General features: G+C 41.4%; 1 protein-coding gene across 1 annotated transcript; it reads right to left on the bottom strand.

The window, feature by feature from the left end:
* Positions 1-3,395: 3,395 nt before the first annotated feature.
* Positions 3,396-4,843, bottom strand: LOC124699963 (zinc finger MYM-type protein 1-like). The gene is made up of 3 exons (XM_047232174.1): positions 4,727-4,843; positions 4,446-4,641; positions 3,396-4,318 (listed from the first exon to the last, which is right to left on the bottom strand). The coding sequence occupies exons 1-3, from the start codon at positions 4,834-4,836 to the stop codon at positions 4,316-4,318; spliced, it is 309 nt and encodes a 102-aa protein (XP_047088130.1). The 5' UTR covers positions 4,837-4,843; the 3' UTR covers positions 3,396-4,315.
* Positions 4,844-16,836: the final 11,993 nt, after the last annotated feature.

Raw genomic sequence — 16,836 nt, 5'->3', positions numbered from 1 at the left:
TATGAACAACATTTATTTTATTTATTGATCTCATTTTTTTTGTAAATATGATGGTCACAGTGTTGGCTAAAATGGCCATCGCGAACCGAGTCATGCCACTGGGGCACTGGCTAGGCAGGCCGAACCACGACCCAAATGATGTCGGCGCCACGTTCGAAACAGATAAAAAACGGATCGAATGGGTTATTATTTATGGTCACGCTATTGGAGATGCCCTTAGATTCATTTGTGCCAACATATACTACCTGAGTCCAACAACAACAACAACAACAACAACAACAACAACAACAACAACAACAACAACAACAACAACAACAACAACAACAACAACAACAAAGCCTTTCAGTCCCAAACAAGTTGGGGTAGGCTAGAGTTGAAATCCATAAGATCTCGAAGCCAAGTCATGGTTCCGGAACGTGGATAGCTAACTTCCACGCACCCCTGTCCATGGCTAAATCTTTCTCGATATTCCAAACCTTCAGGTCTCTCTTAAAGGACTCCTCCCATGTCAAGTTTGGTCTACCACGACCCCTCTTAACATTCTCAGCACGCTTTATCCATCCGCTATGCACTGGCGCTTCCAAGCCTCTGTTGGATATATCTGTTGCGTGTAGTTGACACGTCCGTTGGGAACCCCAAGAGGAAGGTGTGATGCGCACAGCAGTAAGTTTCCCTCCGTAAGAAACCAAGGTTATCGAACCAGTAGGAGTCAAGGAAGCACGTGAAGGTTGTTGGTGGCGGAGTGTAGTGAGGCGCAACACCAGGGATTCCGGCGCCAACGTGGAACCTGCACAACACAATCAAAGTACTTTGCCCCAACGTAACAGTGAGGTTGTCAATCTCACCGGCTTGCTGTAAACAAAGGATTAGATGTATAGTGTGGATGATGATGATTGTTTGCGAAGAACAAGTAAAGAACAATTGCAGTAGATTGTATGTCAGATGTAAAGAATTGGACCGGGGTCCACAGGTCACTAGTGGTGTCTCTCCCATAAGATAAACAGATGTTGGGTGAACAAATTACAGTTGGGCAATTGACAAATGAAGAAGGCATAACAATGCACATACATATATCATGATGAGTACTATGAGATTTAATCAGGGCATTACTACAAAGTACATAGACCGCTATCCAGCATGCATCTATGCCTAAAATGTCCACCTTCAGGTTATCATCCGAGCCCCTTCCAGTATTAAGTTGCAAACAACAGACAATTCTATTAAGTATGGTGCGTAATGTAATCAACACAAATATCCTTAGACAAAGCATCGATGTTTTATCCCTAGTGGCAACAGCACATCCACAACCTTAGAACTTTCTGTCACTGGCCCAGATTCAATGGAGGCATGAACCCACTATCGAGCATAAATACTCCCTCTTGGAGTCACAAGTATCAACTTGGCCAGAGCCTCTACTAGCAACGGAGAGCATGCAAGAACATAAACAACATATATGATAGATTGATAATCAACTTGACATAGTATTCAATATTCATCGGATCCCAACAAACATACCATGTAGGATTACAAATAGATGATCTTGATCATGATAGGCAGCTCACAAGATCTAACATGATAGCACAATGAGGAGAAGACAACCATCTAGCTACTTCTATGGACCCATAGTCCAGGGGTGAACTACTCACACATCTATCCGGAGGCGATCATGGCGATGAAGAGCCCTCCGGGAGATGATTCCCCTCTCCGGCAGGGTGCCGGAGGCGATCTCTCGAATCCCCCGAGATGGGATTGGCGGCGGCGGCATCTCTGGAAGGTTTTCCGTATCGTGGCTCTCGGTACTGGGGGTTTCGCGATGAAGGCTTTAAGTAGGCGGAAGGGCAGGTCAGGAGGCGTCACGGGGGCCCCACACGCTAGGGCCGCGCGGGCCCCCTCTAGGCCGCGCCGCCCTAGTGTGGCGGAAGCCCGGTGGCCCCACTTCGTATCTCCTCCGGTCTTCTGGAAGCTTCGTGGAAAAATAAGCCCCTGGGCGTTGATTTCGTCCAATTCCGAGAATATTTCCTTACTAGGATTTCTGAAACCAAAAACAGCAGAAAACAGAGAATCGACTCTTCGGCATCTCGTCAATAGGTTAGTGCCGGAAAATGCGTAATAATGACATATAATGTGTATAAAACATGTGAGTATCATCATAAAAGTAGCATGGAACATAAGAAATTATAGATACGTTTGGGACGTATCAAGCATCCCCAAGCTTAGTTCCTACTCGCCTCGAGTAGGTAAACGATAACAAAGATAATTTCTGAAGTGACATGCTATCATAATCTTGATCATACTATTGTAAAGCATATGAGATGAATGCAGCGATTCGAAGCAATGATGAAGATAATGAGTAAACAAATGAATCATATAGCAAAGACTTTTCATGAATAATACTTTCAAGACAAGCATCAATAAAACTTGCATAAGAGTTACTCATAAAGCAATAAATTCAAAGTAAAGGCATTGAAGCAACACAAAGGAAGATATAAGTTTCAGCGGTTGCTTTCAACTTCAACATATATATCTCATGGATAATTGTCAACACAAAGTAATATAACAAGTGCAATAGGTAAACATGTAAGAATCAATGCACACAGTTGATACAAGTGTTTGCTTCTGAGATAGAAAGAATAGGTGAACTGACTCAACAATAAAGTAGAAGATTGGCCATTCGCAGAGGGAAGCATGGATTACTATATTTGTGCTAGAGATTTTCATTTTGAAAACAAGAAACAATTTTGTCAACGGTAGTAATAAAGCATATGTGTTATGTATAAGATATCCTATAAGTTGCAAGCCTCATGCATAGTATACCAATAGTGCTCACACCTTGTCCTAATTAGCTTGGATTAACATGGATTATCATAGTATAGCATATGTTTCAACCAAGTGTCACAAAGGGGTACCTCTATGCCCAACGGCGAGTCCAGGAATTATTTACAGGGGAGGCTGAAAGTTGACGACGACTAACTAAACCATTACTTCTGGTAGAAAATAAGCCAATATATAAGACACAAAATTAATTAAGACAAAATAACACAAATTTTCAGGTTAAAATCATACAAATCACACACTAAAACATCCAGTACTAGAGAAGCAACAATAAAAGGACAAAGTGAACTCTCTAATGAAACTAGTAAACAGACATGTACCTCTAAGAAATCACATTATACTCGCGTGGTAGATGTCCTCTACGATCCCTCAATTTTTGAAACCGTATAATGATCTCGATCATCATGAATGCTTCTGAATATCTCTTTCTCACAGTAGCACACCATTAAATCATTTAGCCATTCATCGGACACCTTATTGCGCAAATCTGTTTTAATAATCTTCATTGCTGAAAATATGCGCTCAACCGATGCGATTGCCACAGGAAGAATGAGAGCCAACTCAATGAGACGATACACCAATGGGAAATATGTGTGTTTTGTTGTTTGAACCATCAACTGAGCAAGTGTGGACAGATTTTGACAGCCATTAAATTCTTCACTTCTCCTAATGTTCATCAGAAATCTTGGGAGGTCAATTCTTAGCAACAACCTGTCCGCTTCTGTGAAGTCCTCAGCATAAATTTCAGCAAGCCGAATAAGTTTGTCAACATTAAACTTTGAGAAGTTGTTTGCTGGACTAAGACATGCCATACAATCAAGTAACTCGGTGGAAACTTCATTGAATCGATGATTCATTTCAGCGAGAGTTGCATCAATGGCAACATTGAATATGCTAACCTTGTAATAGTGGAGTCGAGTGGTCGTGTTCTTGGTGGTGCGAACAGTTTGACCCAAAGATCCAACATGATCATCCATATTTGGCACTTCAATCTCATGTGTCTCACAAAAGCTCTTGGCTTGGCTGAATAAAGAATCCAACCCATTGTCCCTCATCCCTTGCAAACTTTCTTTCACATCCAAGACCAAACGCATGGCTTCAACAATATTTTGATTCTTCCTTTGCAAAGCTAGTGAGAGCTGATTTGTGATGTTTAACATGTTTATTAAGAGCAACATGATGAACACAAATTCGAAGCATTGCATCTTAATAAGCAAACCAAAAGCCCCACCTTGACATGTGTGTTCCCGAGCATCAATCACTATAATTCCTAGAACACCAACCACAGCCTTCCACATTGTGAATATGCGAAGAAAGGTTCTCAAGTGTGAACCCCACCGAGTGTCTCCTGGTCTTGTTATGCTAGACTCTTGATGCAACCCGGTTCCAACTGAAATCATCCCATTCTCCAACAAATCTAACAATTCATCCTGGTGTTTTGCAAGTAATGCATCTTTTCTCTTGCAAGATGAACCAACTTGAGTCACTATCAAGGGAATAATGTTGAAGAAATTAGCAATAGCAGGACTACATTGAGCAACAGTGACAACCACCAACTGCAACTGGTGAGCAAAGCAATGAACATAAAATGCATATGGAGCTTCATCTCTAACCAATTTTTGCAAACCATTGAATTCTCCTCTCATATTAGAAGCCCCATCATAGCCCTGTCCACGTAGCCTACAAATTGGCAAATCATGATAATCCAACACAGCAAGGAAAGCTTCTTTAATTCCAGCAGATGTACAATCTGTGATGTGCTTAATCATAAGAAATCTCTCTTGTAGCAACCCATGATCATCTACAAATCTACATGCATCAAGAAATTAACCAGATTAGTAAACAATGTTAGTAAAGCACTATAAAACAAGACAAAACATGGTATTTGCATTACCTCACAATCACTGCCATTTGCTCCTTTATTGAGCAATCTCTAGCCTCATCAATAAGAATTGAGAACTTTTTATCTCCAATGGCATCCTTAATAACCTTGGTCACCTCCATTGCGCAACATGCAAGCAAGATCCTTTTGGATGTCCGAACAAATCATTTGTGCATTTCCTTGCCCCTTATCAAATGCCTCCTTCACATCATCCTTCTTGTTCTTGTACCATTCCAATAACTCCAAGAAATTGCCCTTGTTGATGGAAGTGGAGGATTCATCATGCCCACGAAAAGCCTCCCCTTGTGCTATGAGATACCTTGCACAATCTAATGATGCAGTTAGACGGATTTTATATAATATCTCGGACTCCTTGCTGTACACACGAAATTTGGTAGCCACACTTGCTCGTTGATTGTTGAAATCATCACAATCATCCCTAGCAATGTTGTGGCGACTAGATAGACCACCAACATGCTTTTTAAAATTATCTAGACCTGTTTTCCAACGAGTGTAACCATCTTTTGTGAAAACATCATTTCCCAATCTGCAAGCATGTGATGGTTTCTTGAAAAGATAGCAATAGAAGCAAAAAGCAGCCTCCTTTGCCACACTCGTATTCCAACCAATCAAATTTATCCAACCAAGTGTGCCTCGAAATGATCTCCAAATAATACCATCTTGTGTCTTCTTGAATTTATGCCCTACAGCCTTGTTTCGTCCATTTAACAAATAAGCTCTTCTCACATCACTTCTAATTTCGGGGGCATAATCATCTATTGGTATTCTGAGTCCTGGATCATGAATAATTTGACTTGGATGAAATTCTTGAATAAGCTGACTTGGTTGGTTTGTACTCTCATCAAATGTGGTGGCATTGCTCTCAACAATTTGGGGATCGGGTTCATGTTCATATTCAGGTTCATCTTGAGGTTCAACATGCTCAGTTTCAGCATGAGGTTCAACATGCTCAGGTTCAGATTGAGGTTCAACATGCTCAGGTTTAGATTGAGACGTACCAACAGAATTAGATGTATAATAGCTAAGGATGCTCACATGCTTTCTCTTCATTTTAACAAATCTGAAAATATATTGCACATATATAAATTAACTGGAGCTAGCTAGTACATAGTTACAACTTACAAATTTGCAACAGAGAGATAGCAAAATAATATGAGAATTGGAGAACAAATACCACCGAAGAACGACGCTGTCACGTTGGCGATCCCGAACCCGAATTCCCGATGCTCACTGGCAGCCTAGCAGGCCGGCGCAACTCTCTCCGGTGCACAGAGACCGGCGCGCTGCTCAGCCCCGCCCAAACTTCGCCGGATGCCGGCTGCTGTCCGCTAGGGTTTGGGCCGTCCGCGCGTGTTCCGCCGTCCGCCCGTCCGCGCGTGTCGTGGCCGCCGGCCCCAGCTTCTGGGCAACGCGGGCGTCGGGGCGTGCGGCGCTCGGGGCGTGCTGGTCGTGGGCTCGTCCGCTCGTGGCCGCCGCCCGCCGGTCCGCCGCCTCGCCTCCCTCCGTCTGTCTCTCCGAGACTCCGATGTGTGCTAGGAGTAGGAATACGATGCGTTGATACGTGCTTGCTGGCCTCGATGCTCGATAGGAAGATGCATGCGTCTGGGCGTCTGGACGTCTGGGCAAGTTGGGCTGAACCGCTGAAGACTGGAGTACTCAACTGCTAATGGGCTTGGAGATTACTAGTAGTAAATTTTTTTTTTACACTTTTGGAGGGCAGGCTGAAGCCTGTTTAAGCCTGCTAGCTAGCCTCGCCTTTGTCTATGCCGCCTGTACAAAGGTCTAAGGAGAAAGCTCGCATTGGATTTCTCGCTTTTGGTTATTCTCAACTTAGACATCCATACCGGGACAACATAGACAACAGATAATGGAATCCTCTTTAATGCATAAGCATACAACAACAGTTAAAATTCTCATAAGAGATTGAGGATTAATTGTCCACACTGAAACTTCCACCATGAATCATGGCTTTAGTTAGCGGCCCAATGTTCTTCTCTAACAATATGCATACTCAAACCATATGATCATGAAAATCTCCCTTACTTCAGACAAGACGAACATGCATAGCAACTCATATGATATTCAACAAAGGTAAAAGTTGATGGCGTCCCCAGAAACATGGTTACCGCTCAACAAGCAACTTATTAAGAAATAAGACACACAAGTACATATTCTTCACCATAATAGTTTTTAAGGCTATTTTCCCATGAGCTATATATTGTAAAGGCAAAGGATAGAAATTTTAAAGGTAGCACTGATACGTCCAAAACGTATCTACTTTCCCGAACACTTTTGCTATTGTTTTGCCTCTAATTTGTGTATTTTGGATGCAACTAACACGGACTTACGCTGTTTTCAGCAGAACTGTTCTAGTGTCTCGTTTTTGTGCAGAAATCCAACTTTCAGGAAAAACCTCGGGATTTTGACGAAAGGGCCTATTTTCCCAGAATACTGACGGAGCCAGAAGTCTCCGTTCTGGCACTCCGCCGGGACGGGGAATTGGAGGAGATCATCGCCGCCATCACCGCCAACGCCTCTCCATCAACCAGCCATGTTTCCCCCATCCATGTGTGAGTAATTCCCCCGCTGTAGGCCGAAGGGGATGGTAGGGATTGGATGAGATTGGTCATGTAATAGCATAAGATTGTTAGGGCATAGTGCCTAGTATCCGTAGATGTTACTTTTATGATATTGTTGCAACTTGTTATGCTTAATGCTTGTCACTAGGGCCCGAGTGCCATGATCTCAGATCTGAACATGTTATTATTTCATCATGATATTCATTGTTTATGGTCTTACCTCGCAAGTTGTATACACATGTCGCTGTCCGGAACCAATGGCCCCGAAGTGACGTAAATCGGGACAACCGGAGGGAATGGTAGTGATGTGAGGATCACATGTGTTCACGGAGTGTTAATGCTTTGCTCCGGTACTCTATTAAAAGGAGTACCTTAATATCCAAGTAGTTTCCCTTGAGGCTCGGCTGCCACCGGCTGGTAGGACAAAAGATGTTGTGCAAGTTTCTCATTGCGAGCACGTACGACTATAATTGGAACACATGCCTATTGATTGATTAGTACTTGGATAACGTTTTATTATTATCTGCAAATGCCCTGCTATGATTGTTACATGAGTTTCTCTCATCCATGCAACGCCCGTCATCCGTCCCCGTGCCTACGGTATTTTAATCCTGCCGTTTACTAAAATCACTACCGCTGTCTTTGTTACTCGCTGCTTGTTATTTCACTATCGCTACTACTATAAAACTGTTACTATCGATAAACTCTTGCGAGCAAGTCTCGTTTCCAGTGTGCAGCTGAATTGACAACCCCGCTCGTTAAGGCTTTCAAGTGTTCTTTGTCTCCCCTTGTGTCGAATCAATAAATTGGGTAATACTTCCCTCGAAGACCGTTGCGATCCCCTATACTTGTGGGTCATCAAGACTATTTTCCGGCGCCGTTGCCGGGGAGCATAGCTTTATTTGGAAGTTCACTTGGATTGATATTGTTCGCTGCAAATTCTCCATCATGGGTAAAACTCGCGATACTAAGGTCGCCATATTACCATCCACTACAAGAAAAGGTACAACTCCGAGTACCTCTCGTCGCTCTTGATTCACCATCCGTGATTGATAAACTTGTTTCACCACTACATGCTTCGCTTGCTGGTACTTCGCTGAATCTGAAAACTCTCATAATATTGATAATATTTCGCTGTGCTTGATGATAGTGGTTCTTTGGGAACTTTTCTAGATGCTAAAATTGCTAGGTCTAGACAAATTGAAAACACTCGAAACTCCCGATGTTACTACACTCGTTAATTCACCCGAACTTGAATACTCTAGTGATGATCTTGATGAAGATTATGTGGAACTTGATGATGATTTTATTGAAAAATGCAATGCTACTACTGATGCAAGAAAAATTAAAAAGTTGCTTGCAGAACATACTGTTAGATATAAACTGTCTACTGATCCTAAAATTTTCACATCTCCTATAAACATTAGGGATAAAGATTATGATTTTTCTCTTGATCTATCTCATATAGCTATTGTTGAGAAAACACCCTTTTGTGGTACTGAAAAAGAAAGTGCTGTAGAACACATGACTGAGTTATCTACTCTGAGTAGCTTGTTTTCTGATGATGTTAAGAAGCGTACTTACTTTGTTGCTAAAATCTTTCCATTCTCATTAAAGGATGACGCTAAAACTTGGTATAATAGTTTGCCACCTAGTTCTATTAAAAGTCCAAAAGAATTGCTTAATGTTTTCTTCCGGAAATACTTTCCCGCTAGTGCTCAACATGCTCGCTTTGCGGAGAGTTTATAATTTTGATCGGGGAGATGAAGAGAAATTGCCCGAGGCTTGGGCGAGATTTTGCTCTCTTATTAGAGCTCTGCCTGACCATGATTTGGAAAAGCATGATTTACTTGATATATTTTATAGTGGACTAACCATTGAGTCTAGGGCATACCTGGATAGTTGTGCTGGTTGTGTTTTCAGGAAAAGAACTCTAGACGAAGCTGAAGAATTATTGGCTAAAATAGGCAGGAATCATGATGATTGGACTACGCCTGAACCAACTCCAACGCCAATAGTGAAGAAGAGGGGTTTAATTAAATTGAATGATGAAGATATGAGGGAAGCCAAGAAGTCTCTCAAGGAGAAAGGTATTAAATCTGAAGATGTGAAGAATCTACCTCCTATAGAAGATATATGTGAGATAATTCCCCTTCATCCATGATTGAGGTAAACTCCCTTCAACGCTTTACTAGAGAAGATATTCCGTATTCAAAACCTCTCGCGCAATGCTTAGATGAGTTTGATAATTATATTGTTAAGCAAGAAAATTTTAATATGAGAGTAGAGAATCATTTAATGGAAAATTCTCAAGCTATTAGTGAATTGCATGATATTGTGGAGAGAACCTCCAATGATGTTAAGATGCTTGTTAAACATTTTCATATGGTTCAAACTCAAATTGATCAACTCACTAAAGTGCAAAATGACTTGTTAGGAAACAATGCTAAAGAAAAACATGCTTATAAAGTAACAACTAGAGGTGGTGTCTCTACCCAGGATCCTCTATATCCTGAAGGACATCCCAAAAGAATTGAACAAGATTCTCAACACATTGAAACTAGTGCTCCATCTAAGAAAAAGAAAAAGAAACATAAGAATGTTGTAGAATCCTCTCGAACCTGCTAATGATCCTAATAGTATTTCTATTTCGATGTTGAAACTGAAAGTGGTAATGAACATGATAAAGATAATGATAAGAATGATACTCCTGATAAAGAAGAGGTTGAAAAAGAACCTGAAAAGCATGCTAAAAATAAAAAGTATACTAAAGAAGATTTTATTGCTGAGAAACATGGTAGTGAAAGAGAACCTTGGGTGCAAAAGCAAATGCCTTTTCCTGCTAAGAAACTAAAATCAAAGGAAGAAGAACACTATAATAAATTTTGTGATTGGATGAAACCTTTATTCTTGCAAATCCCTTTGACTCGATGCTATTAAATTGCCTCCTTATTCAAAGTATGTGAAAGATATTGTTACTAACAAAAGGAAAATCCCCAATGAGGAAATTTCCACTATGCTTGCTAATTACTCTTTCAATGGCAAAGTTCCAAAGAAGTTGGGCGACCCAGTATACCTACTATTCCTTGTTCTATTAAGAATAATTATGTTAAAACTGCTCTATGTGACTTGGGAGCCGGTGTTAGTGTTATGCCTTTTTCTCTTTATAAGAGACTTTACTTAGATAAGTTGATACCTACTCGATATATCTTTGCAAATGGCTGATAAATCTACTGCTATTCTTGTTGGTATATGTGAGGATGTTCCTGTTCAAGTTACTAATAACTGCTTGATATTAACTGATTTTGTTGTGTTGGAAATGCCTGAAGATGATAATATGTCTATTATTCTTGGGAGACCTTTTCTTAACACCGTAGGGGCTGTTATTGATTGCAATAAAGGAAAGGTTACTTTCAATGTTGATGATAAGGAACACACCGTCTATTTCCCCAAGAGGATTGAGAAAGCGTGTGGAGTTAATACTATTTCTAATGTGAGAACTATCAAAGTGGGAACTATTGATTGTCCTATATATGAGCCTAAAGAAGAATATCAAACTCTTGTGATTGGATCCATATCAATACAATTCAAGGTAACATGATTGATTTGAGGTTTATGTCTTCTTATGCTATGTAAAATTTATTTGGTGGCAAGACTTGATCAACCTTGTTAACAAATACTTTTTATATGCATAGAGGAGGTAAACAACATATCTTTCTTCCTCCACTTGCTCTAGTTGCTGTAGTACTTTTATTTTGCAAAGTTCCTTAGTTAATTGGAGATTTCAAAAAATTTCCTGGCCAGTAATAATAAACTTAATACCCAGAAATGTGCATTTTTCAAAGTTTTCAAAAATTCGCGAAAATTACACCGTTGGTCCTATTTTTCGACGAGGCACTGGGAGCACCAGAGGATGACCTGTGGGGCACCACAGGGTGCCACACCACAGGCCGGTGCGGCCAAGGAGGGGGCGCGCCACTCCGTGGTGTGGGCCCCTCCTTGCCCCACTACTTCATCTCTTTCTTCCAGCATCTTCTCTCTCCCGAAAAAACTCGAACCAACTTTCTCTCACTCACGTTTTTGCTCAAGAGCTCAGGATTTTTCGATCTCTTTGCTCAGCCCAGATTTCTGGTTGAAATTTGGCACATTTGCTCTCCGGTATGTGACTCCTTCGATTATCCAAATAGAATTTTGTTTGGTTGAGTATATCTTGAATATTTTGCTGCTGTAGGTAACATGTTTAGTGAGCTTGCATGCTTGTTCTAAGTGGTAGAAACTAGTTTTGATGCATGATTAGTACTCTAGCAAGTTCCTATGGTAGTTTCCCTCAATTATATGTCACCAAATCAAGTTTTATATTGTTTGTTGAAAATTTCAGAAAAGAGACGAAGAAGTTCAAATTTGGAGAATTGTTCAAGAAAGGAACAACCAGCACCGGGAGGCCTTCTAGGACCGCCACCCAAATTAGGCGGTCGTACAATGAGGACATCATCGCGCCTAGCTTCGCGCCCGAAGAGGACAATGGGGCTCCTAATGCTTCATCCTTCCCATGTTATGATTTTCTGACAAATGCAGGGATATTGGATGATTTCTTCACCCTTGTCAACAGTGGCGGGTTTAGCCACCTACGTTGGAGATGAAAGGGAGCAATACTACATGCTCACCAAAATTTTCGTCGAGAGCTTCAAGTTCCAAAACACGCAATATGATCCGACAGATTGCATTCAAGATCTATGGTACTCCCGTTACTATGGAATTGGAAGAATTTTGTCATGCATTGGATATTGCCCCTCGTAGGTACAGCAAGGAGGATTGATGACAACCCCGGGACTTGTTGGAGCTCTATCGAGGGATTACCAACGATGATTGTCGCACCATTCAGCGGGGCAAGATAAGGAACATTCAACTCCCCGCCATTAAATATTTTGCATATTACGTTGCTACTAGCATACTTGGTAGAGAGAACACTAGCAATATTTCTAGTTACCATCTTGCCTTGTTGAATATTGCACTTACCGGACGGACATCTTATCATCTTGGTTCTCTTATTGCTCGCCGCCTGTCTACCAGGGGACCTATTTTTGGAGGAACTATTGCGCTGCGCATTTTAACACATTTAGAGCTTCCTATTGATCCTAATGATGTGCCATTAACCCCTAGGAGGCTTGATATCATTGCTATGAAAAGCCATCATTTTGTTACCACCGAGTCCACTTTAGATAATATGGTCTATAGAATGTTGTTTGCTCGACGGGGATGAGAAAGAAATCCCTCTTCCCCAGCCAGGTTTGTTCGATATTGACAGCAACCATGGTCGCGCACTAAGGAGGAGGTGGATGAACATATGAAGATACAAGATTTCCACCAGCAGCATGACTCCGAGGACGCCGAGCCCTCCTACGACTACACCGTCACGTATCCGGGTGCTTCTTCTAGCACATACCCGGAATATGATCCATCTTCGTCGTACCAGGGAGATACTACCTCATGGCCTCGATGGGATTGAACTCCAGTTAGGCCAAAAGCCTAAGCTTGGAGGGAGGTATACCGGCATCACTCATTCTTTGCATATTATGGTTGCTGGATACTTGTATATACTTGTTTAGTTTGTTTGAGTGGTTTTCTAATGAGAGGAAGATGATATTTGGGGAGGTGCTGCCTGAAAACAGATTCTGGACTGTTACCGTAAACATTCTTGCGCACAGCCAGAACGTTATTTTGAGCTGCCAATTTTTGTGCAGGTTCCCCAGGTTGTTATCTAACTTTCATTAGTTGAACACTTTTCGAGCTGAGCAACGTAAGATTTTTGTAAAAATCGATTTCTGTATCTGCTATCAGGTTTTGGCAGATTTCTGCCATCTCGCTTTTCTGTATTTCTTTTAGTTTGCTATTTCTTGCTTTCACTTTGTTTCTTTCCCAAAACACAAAAAGACCAAAAATATTTCTGTTGTTTCTCTTCACCATTTGTTTATCTTGGTTTCTTGCATTTGTTTCGCTTTATTTGCTATTGCTAGTTTGCTATAAGAAAACCCAAAAAGATTTTGCTTTGTTTGCTTGTTTTCTTTTGTTCTTGTTCTCAAATTCGAAAACACCAAAAATATTTGCTGTTCTTCTTTGGTTTGTAAAGTTCATTATGAGTTCAATGGTCTTCGGTGGCTGGAGCGTGGTTTTCATTTCATATTATCCAAGCTACACAAGTGAAAAGGCAATAATGACGATCTACGACAATCCGATTGTGGTGAGAGGTCTGGTATGAACTCTATTTGTTTTCATTTTTGTACATATACTCATCCATGTGAGCATGCTTAGTTGGTTCATGTAAGGTATATGTTATTTAAGAAAGTCTAGTAGTTCATGATCTCTCATGATTAGCTCCAATCTATTAATATGAGTAGTGTGTCATGGATGTTTGCTTGCATTGTTTTATTCATAAGTAAGTATGGCATTGTGGTATCCTCCTCTGAATAATTCATTTATATCGACTTGGCACATGCTCACGCATGCATATGACTGAACAAGAGTCAATTAAGCCTCAATGATTTACATTGCTCCAGGAGTTCCGGTATCACTTTTATACCTCGAGTTAATTTATTTTGCCGCAAGCATGATTATGACGAGTCTCTGCTCTCTTGATTTGTCGCTCCCTAGTCTTTTGCTAGCCTTCACTTGTACCGAGCGGGAACGCTGCTCGTGCCTCCAAACACATGAAAACCAAGTTATTCCAGAGTGTCCACCATAAATACCTATGCATGGCATTTCAAACCATTCCAAGTAAATTCTCATGTGCTACCTTTAAAACCTTTAAAATGCTTCTCAATTTGTGTTAATGTTTCATAGCTCATGAGGAAGTATGTGGTATTTAGCTTTCAACCTTGTCATTTACTTTTGACGGACTCTCATATGGACTAGTGGCACATCCGCTTATCCAATAATTTTGCAAAAAGAGCTGGCAATGGGATTCCCAGTCCCGAATTAATTAACTTAAATAGACACTCCTCCATGGTTTGTGATTGTTGGACGGCACCCGAAGGATTCGGTTAGCCATGGCTTGTGTAAGCAAAGGTTGGGGGAGTGTCATCATCATAATAAAACTAAATTGAAAAGGCACTCCTTCATGGTATGTGATTGTTAGGCGTGCACCCGAGGATTCGGTTAGCCGTGGTTTGTGTAAGAAAGGTTGGAAGGAGTGCCACATAAAAATGCAAATAATTCATGGGAGCCGCTCTTGAAAGTCCGGTTGGCGAGGTAGTTGGTGTACCCATTACCATTCGTTGACAACAACAAACACCTCTCAAAATAATTTTACCGATGCTTTACAAATGAAAAGCTCTAGCGCATGTTAATCCCTCGCTCCCTCTGTGAAGGGTCAATCTTTTACTTTTATGTTGTGTCTCCATCCTTTCTTTGAGCACTTTCTTGAGAGCACAACTGTCATTCTTAGTATAATATGCTTGTCTCAAAATATAATTGATTGTGGTATAACTTTGATGCTTTTATCTTTGACAATCACTACTTCTAGTCTTTCCGTGAACTTCGAGGTGCCGGGCATTTATGTTTTGCCGATCAAATACGAGCAAGCGAGATACCACTTTATTATACTCTCTTATGAACATTGCAATCTTGCTTATATACATGATTCATGATGCTTATTATTAATTGTTGGTACCTCTTCATGATTGACATAGCTGTTAGATGATCTTATTTGCATGTACCCTATTATGAACTGCTTAAGTATTAGCCATATCATGAGAATATATACATCATATGAGCAAATGTGTTCGTGAAAGTTCTTTTATCGCTCAGTTAGTTAACCGAATTGCTTGAGGACAAGCAATAAGCTAAGCTTGGGGGAGTTGATACGTCCAAAACGTATCTACTTTCCCGAACACTTTTGCTATTGTTTTGCCTCTAATTTGTGTATTTTGGATGCAACTAACACGGACTAACGCTGTTTTCAGCGAAGCTGTTCTAGTGTCTCGTTTTTGTGCAGAAATCCAACTTTAGGAAAAACCTCGGGATTTTGACGAAAGGGCCTATTTTCCCAGAATACTGACGGAGCCAGAAGGACAATTGAAGTGGAGGCCCGAGGGCCCCACACCATAAGGCGGCGCGGCCTAGGGGGGGGCCGCGCGGCCCTATGGTGTGCCCCCCTCGGTTGGTCTCCGACGCCCTCCTTCGGACTATTTATCGGCCTCGACCTAAAAACGCACGGAGAGAAGTCGAAGTCGCCAGAAACCCTCCAGAACGCCGCCACATCGCGAAACTCCGTCTCGGGAGCCAGAAGTCTCCGTTCTGGCACTCCGCCGGACGGGGAATTGGAGGAGATCATCGCCGCCATCACCGCCAACGCCTCTCCATCAACCAGCCATGTTTCCCCCATCCATGTGTGAGTAATTCCCCCGCTGTAGGCCGAAGGGGATGGTAGGGATTGGATGAGATTGGTCATGTAATAGCATAAGATTGTTAGGGCATAGTGCCTAGTATCCGTAGATGTTACTTTTATGATATTGTTGCAACTTGTTATGCTTAATGCTTGTCACTAGGGCCCGAGTGCCATGATCTCAGATCTGAACATGTTATTATTTCATCATGATATTCATTGTTTATGGTCTTACCTGCAAGTTGTATACACATGTCGCTCGTCCGGAACCAATGGCCCCGAAGTGACGAAATCGGGACAACCGGAGGGAATGGTAGCGATGTGAGGATCACATGTGTTCACGGAGTGTTAATGCTTTGCTCCGGTACTCTATTAAAAGGAGTACCTTAATATCCAGTAGTTTCCCTTGAGGCCCGGCTGCCACCGGCTCGGTAGGACAAAAGATGTTGTGCAAGTTTCTCATTGCGAGCACGTACGACTATAATTGGAACACATGCCTATTGATTGATTAGTACTTGGATACCGTTTTATTATTATCCGCAAATGCCCTGCTATGATTGTTACATGAGTTTCTCTCATCCATGCAACGCCCGTCATCCGTCCCCGTGCCTACAGTATTTTAATCCTGCTCGTTTACTAAAATCACTACTGCTGTCTTTGTTACTCTGCTGCTGTTATTTCACTACTGCTACTACTATAAAACTTTTACTACTGATAAACTCTTGCGAGCAAGTCTGTTTCCAGGTGCAGCTGAATTGACAACTCCGTTGTTAAGGCCTTCAAGTATTCTTTGTCTCCCCTTGTGTCGAATCAATAAATTGGGTAATACTTCCCTCGAAGACTGTTGCGATCTCCTATACTTGTGGGTCATCAAGCACTCAAGTAATTTACTTTGGAATGGCGGAGAAATACCATGTAGTAGGTAGGTATGGTGGACACAAATGGCATACTTTATTGGCTCAAGGATTTGGATGCACGAGAAGAATTCCTCTCAATACAAGGCTAGGCTAGCAAGGTTGTTTGAAGCAAACTCAAGTATAAAAGGTGCAACAAAGCTCACATATGAACATATTGTAAGTATTATAAGACTTTACATTATCTCCTTGTTGTTCAAACACCTTAACCAGGAAATATCTAGACTC

This window comes from Lolium rigidum, chromosome 3 (genome assembly GCF_022539505.1).
Source record: "Lolium rigidum isolate FL_2022 chromosome 3, APGP_CSIRO_Lrig_0.1, whole genome shotgun sequence".
Lineage (NCBI taxonomy): Eukaryota > Viridiplantae > Streptophyta > Magnoliopsida > Poales > Poaceae > Lolium > Lolium rigidum.
Note: the sequence above shows the minus strand (reverse complement) of the source record. Positions and strands in the feature narration are given on the sequence as shown.

Bases quoted from the DNA above. Each gene is read 5' to 3' on its own strand.
- LOC124699963 (XM_047232174.1), bottom strand. From the start codon at position 4,836: ATGGAGGTGACCAAGGTTATTAAGGATGCCATTGGAGATAAAAAGTTC. The intron at 4,642-4,726 runs GTAATGCAAATA...TGATGCATGTAG, and splicing joins CAAATGGCAGTGATTGTGAG to ATTTGTAGATGATCATGGGT.